This window comes from Ambystoma mexicanum, chromosome 7q (assembly GCF_040938575.1).
Source record: "Ambystoma mexicanum isolate Mex_15411 chromosome 7q, UKY_AmexF1_1, whole genome shotgun sequence".
NCBI classification, from domain to species: domain Eukaryota; kingdom Metazoa; phylum Chordata; class Amphibia; order Caudata; family Ambystomatidae; genus Ambystoma; species Ambystoma mexicanum.
This window is the reverse complement of record NC_090941.1, coordinates 1046806359-1046812269: the sequence shown is the minus strand read 5'-3', so window position 1 is coordinate 1046812269 and position 5911 is coordinate 1046806359. Positions and strand designations below refer to the sequence as shown.

Sequence of the window (5911 nt, the reverse complement as noted above, 5' to 3'; positions counted from 1 at the left end):
AGGTTTTTTTTGTGCCTCTTGGCTTTTTCACCTTTCAGGGCGGCCCAGGGAGTTCGCCCTTTGTGTCGGTACTGTATCACAGTCTAACCAAAGTGGACAGCCCCTGGAACAGACCCTATCTCTTCAAAAAGAAAGGATCTCCCGAAGAACTCATCATAGCCCTGTCTGAATCTGAGGTCTCCACCAGCGACAGCGACGGCGAGAGACAGGTGAGACCTTCTAACATTGACACAGAGTCAGGAAATTGCTGACAACTACAGACACCTGACTACCCTTTCCCTTCCCCATAGGGATAAAAGGCAGAGCACAAGAGCACACTCCGAGCAAGGTTGAACGCACGAGGAAGCAGTCATTCCAGGATGGCAGTTCAAACGGCAGAGAAAGGCAGTAAGACGTGAAAGGACGTCAATGAGGTAGTGGCCCTTGCCCTTTTCAACCCAGACCAGCAAAGCCTCAGATGAAAGAAATGGTGTAACGGATGTCAGCGGTACATGGAACCCTCCCGCACTGATAGCCATGGCAGGGAGATGTGGTTGCCATTGTGGTACTGTCCTTGACTCCATCGGCAAAGGAACTGCCAATGAGTTCAGCATAGCCGGTGAGTCGGAAGGACCTGATAGTCGACCGGACTGTTTTAGGCTCAAGGTTGCAGCGGCAACATTAAGAAGATAAATAGCAGATGTCTTTTGTGAATGAACTTGGTACCAGAGATAGAGACGTCTGGCACCATGTGGGCGCTCATTCGAAGCTCTCTAGCTGGTACCTCTCTCCTGAACAAAGAGACTGTTTTGAACATTGTGAGTAAAGAAACTACGAGTACCAAGAGGTGCTATGGAAGGCCGGCGTAAGGTGTTAAGGTGGTCATACAAGGGTCAAGCCAAATCTCTTGTACAATCAACACTCCTTAACACATTGCAGAAGTTTTTAGGATTGTGAAACAGGCGTTTGCGCCTGGCTGAGGGAAACGCTGTGCGAACTGTGATTGTGTGAAACCCACGCTTGTCGTAGGCTAACAGAGAGACCCATCGAGACAAGATCCCCCTTCAGAAGTCTCTTTTTCAGTTGGCAAGCACTCTGGGAGGTTGACGCTGAAAGAAGGATCAGAGCCCGGCTGAGGGGGATCCAGTGGTGAAGGGTAATCACCCAACATAAAGGTTAACAGAAGGAATGTTTTGTTTTGTTGTTTTGGCATATCAGGCCCTCTGAAGCAAGAGACTTTGCATGAGAAGAGACTTGGTCACAAAAGGCCCTGATAGTAAGAAAAGGAAATGTAAGCTTGTGCCGGAGAAGCCCAGGAGTGTACTGTGCTCGAGAGTCCTACCTTGTCTCATGCTAGAAACATGGGCAAGGGAGACCCCGGCCATTTGTTATATCAGACAGAAGATTGCAATCATATGAAACATACATTATGACATTTCTGAACATGCAGTGATGGATCTTATATTGGTTAGTATTGGTCAGTGCACTATGTAAAGAGCCATAACATCCTGACTTAGCATTTTGTGAACACTTCTTTCTTTTCTTGTGAACATTATCCCACACTCTTTTTTAGCATCACGGTAAGGATTGGCAATAGGTTTTTTGGTATAGGCCCTTTTTATTTGACTAGACTCCACTGGGACTGTATTATTATTATTTGATGGTCGTAGCGTGCTCCCATCTTAGATTGAGGTTTAGATTAGGCATTTATCTCACCCATTTTACAGTTTAATAAACACCATTGAACTGTGATCACTTCTGTCTGTCTTACTTTGATGCCATGTCTTCCTTACATATGGTGTCAGCAGTGGGATTTGACGCAATTGAAACTAATTGGGGAACCCTACAATTTCAAAAACTCAGTCATAGAGCTTCTAGCCACTCTGTTGCCATAAAAAAAATCGATAGGTTTCAATATCTGTAGCAGTAGAGCGACTGTTATCCCCCCTGGGAAAAGAAGAATGATTCCTACTAATTTGATTTTGATTTTTGATACCCCCACCAGGGTGTTACATAAGGTTGGCCCCAAAATCTTGCTTAGCGTGGAGGTTATCATGTTGAAATCCTATTTGAAGTATGTCATAGGGATCAAATTGCTCAAGGAATTTTGGAAAGGGCTCTATTTCCTCATTTTAAAGAAAGTGAACCAGACGAAAGAGAAAAAAAACATTAGGCATTGAGAAGCTGATAAACCGGTTAAAATCGAAGAAAGGATAGGAGAAGAGCCTAGTATCTATCCAGACCTATCCTTTCCCCAGAAAAATGATCCAGCTCTAGCTGAAGCTTTTTTACAGACTTTTCCAGAAGGGAAAAGTGTAAAGAAAGGAAGCCCCTTTTTCTTCTTAAAGCAGGGATTGTTATATAGAAGAGAAACATCTAAAGAAGGCTTAGTGAAGACGCAGCTAGTAATCCCCAAGACCCACTGCAAGGTTTTACTGGAGATTGCGCACTCCCATCTTACCGGGGGACACTTAGGACCATTCAAAACCCAAGCACAGATCAGTGGGAAGTTTTACTGGCCAAGAATCCACGCTGACATTAACTTCTTTGTTCAGACATGTGACATTTGTCAAAAACCAGAACGCACATCCCACTACCTGCTCCTCTCAATCCCTTACCAATAATAGAAGTCCCTTTTTCAAGAATCGGATGACATCATTGGATCTTTAGAAACCTCCCGATTAGGTAACAAATATGTCCTGTGATTCATGACTATGCAACCAGATACCCTGAAGCCTTCCCGATTCAAAACAATACCAAACAACAAATCCTTAAACACCTCTTACAGTATTTTTCCTGGGTCGGCTTTCCCTAAAAAATACTAACTGATCAAACTTCAAATTTAATGAGCAAGCTTATTGCAGAAGTCAAAGAGCTGCTCCATATTTCCACATTAGGAACCTCTGTATACCATCCCCAAACTGAAGGCTAGGTTGAAAGATTCAATAAAACACTGAAATGAATCCTACGGAAATTGGTAGAAAATGATGGGAACGACTTGAACCGAATGATCCCATGGGCACTATTTGCAATAAGGAAAACCCCTCAGGCCTCTACCGGATTCTGTCCTTTTGAACTACTTTATGATAGAGAGCCTAGAGATATATTGGACAGGCTCCGGGAAACCTGCGAAGAACGAGAAAAGCACCCATTCCCATCTCGCAACCTGCCACTAGAATACAAGAACATATGAGACTTGTTTGAGATCTAGTCCGTACTCATATGGAAAAAGGCCAGAGTCAGCAAAAATCCACTCATGACGTAAAGGTGAGCTTAATATCGTTTTCTATAGGACAGAAAGTACTGGTCCTCTTACCCACCTCAGAAAACAAGCTTGGCTCTAAGTGGCATGGGCCCTACAAAATATTAGAACAAACGGGAGTGTGTACTTATTAAGTAGTCCAACCAGACAGGAAACAGAAGGTCCACTTACATCAGGTAAATCTCTTAAAAGAGTGGAAAGAAAACCTGTTTGCCACCCATGCCAAAGTACTATTCTGTACAACTTTTAATTAATTCCTCTAGAGCTATCTATTTAACAACAAGATGATCTAAAAGATGTAATGACTTCATTTCCCGATGCATTTTAAGAAAACCAGGAAGAGTAAAAGTCCTCTACCACTACCACTACATTATAACACCTAAGGGAAAAGTGGTTCATTTAAGTCCCTATCGACTCCCCGGAGCCTGCAAACAGATAGTGGTTGAGGAGGTAAATAAAATGTTGAAAGCCACTATTATCAAGCCTTCTTCGACCCCATGGTCCTCCCAAATCATGTTGGTCACTAAACTTGACCGTTCCTGGACTATTCGCAAAGACGTATGTGGTACCGTCCTTAACTCCAGCAGAAAAGGAACCATCAATGAGTCCAGCACAGCCGGTGAGTCGGAAAAACGTGATAGTCGAAGGGACTGTGTTAGGCTCAAGGCGCAGTGGCAACAATAAGAAGATAGACAGGTCTTTTGTGAACAAACTTGGTATCAGAGTTAGAGTGGTCCAGCACCACGTGGCCGCTCATTTGAAGGTCTTTAGCTGGTACCCCTCTCCTGAACAAAGACTGTGTTGAACATTGTGGCTACTTTCCTCCAAAGTGGTGCATGACTACGTACCTTGTGGCCTGAGTATCAGTTGGCATTTTGCTGAGAGGTACCTGTGGAATCAGTTCATCCGGTCTGCTCCGAGGTTATACTTTACCTTGTGTTTGAGGATGTAGTGGGAAGGCACACACAGATGCATGGTCGAGGTGTCATGAAGGTAAGCATGAAGTGGGGAAAGTGTGTCAGGTTGCCTGAGGGAACCTACTTAGGACCTACTCATTTGGTTATATTTTTGTATTTTTGTTCTTTTCATAGCATTTAAATTGGCAAACATTCAATGTGTTTTTTAATGCAAAGCACTGCCTTTTCCAGCCTTAGTACATTCAAACATAGTTATTTGGTTATATTTAAAATAAATAAATATATAAATAAATAAATTATGCAGGAGCAAGACATTTTATAACTTCTTTACCCAAATAATGAAATTCTGATTTGTCTTATATATGTTTTATATTTTTACAGCACCTGAAGCATTGCCATGTATGAGAAATATTGATGCACAGTTGAACTTCATGAATGAATTACTCTTAAAAGCAACATCTCATACGCACTTACCACCTTGGTGTGTGTGCTCCCACAACATCGTTTGATTTTTCTGTAAATATCTCAGGATTTGCTGAACAAAGACATTTTCTTGTAGGGAAATATAACTGATGCACCCAAAATGAATGTCACACCTCCTTCATTTATACTGGCTGGAATTCCAGGGCTGGAAGAGTTTCACATCTGGATCTCTCTTCCTTGGGGCGCCATATACATCATCACTGTTTTAGGTAATATTGCAGTTCTGACCATTATAAAAAAAGAAGTAAGCCTTCATCAACCCATGTACTACTTTCTGACTATGCTGTTGCTCACGGATCTGGTCTCATCAAATGCTTCTGTGCCCAAAATGCTGCTGCTTTTTTGGTTCAACGCAAGGCAGATCAGTTATGATGGCTGCCTCATCCAGATGTTCCTGGTCCATTCGTTTTCCTTCATGGGATCAGCGGTCTTGTTGGCCATGGCCTTCGATCGATATATCGCCATTTGCCATCCTCTTCGCTACATCACTATCTTGACTAATCCACTGATCACCAAAATAGGTCTCATAGTGGTATTGAGAGGGGTCTTGTTAGTGTGTCCATATCCCCTACTTGTCCGAAGGCTGCCCTTCTGCAGCAGCAATGTGATTGTTCAGACATACTGTGAGCACATGGCGGTAGCAAATCTGGCCTGTGCAGATGTTACTGTTAATTTTCTGTATGGGCTATGTGTGGTGCTGTCCGTGATAGGCCTGGACGTGCTCTTTATCGCTATCTCTTACTTCAGGATAGTCCAAGCAGTCTTGAAGCTGCAATCAAAGGAGGCCCAAAGTAAAGCCTTCAGTACCTGTGCAGCGCATATCGGCGCCATCTTGATATGTTATCTCCCTGCTCTCTTCTCCATCATTGCCAACAGGTACAAGACGAAGATTGCAATTCATGTTCAAATTCTCCTGTCCAACATGTATCTGATACTTCCGCCAATGTTGAATCCAATTGTGTATGGAATTAATACTAAACAGATCAGAGTAAAAATACTGGTGCTTATCCACCCTAGGACACTGTTTTCAAAATGCTAAAACAGTTAATTCTTTGAGAAGTGTTATAGTATGTTGAGACCTATTCATGCTATTCATAAGGTATGAAACGGTATCCCAAAAAGGGTATTCTTGTGTAGTGGCAGGTGATCAGTGGTGGACTGGCCTACAGGGAACTCTGGAGATTTCCTGGTGGGCCTTTGCATCATGGGCCTCTTTTATGAGGGCACCCTGCTTATACGAATTGACCTTTTTACAATTGACCTTTTCACA

General features: G+C 42.9%; 1 protein-coding gene across 1 annotated transcript; it reads left to right on the top strand.

The window, feature by feature from the left end:
• Nucleotides 1-4741: 4741 nt before the first annotated feature.
• LOC138528133 (olfactory receptor 52P1-like) lies at nucleotides 4742-5680 on the top strand. The gene has a single exon (XM_069639586.1). The coding sequence runs from the start codon at nucleotides 4742-4744 to the stop codon at nucleotides 5678-5680; it is 939 nt and encodes a 312-aa protein (XP_069495687.1).
• The last annotated feature ends 231 nt before the right edge of the window (nucleotides 5681-5911 follow it).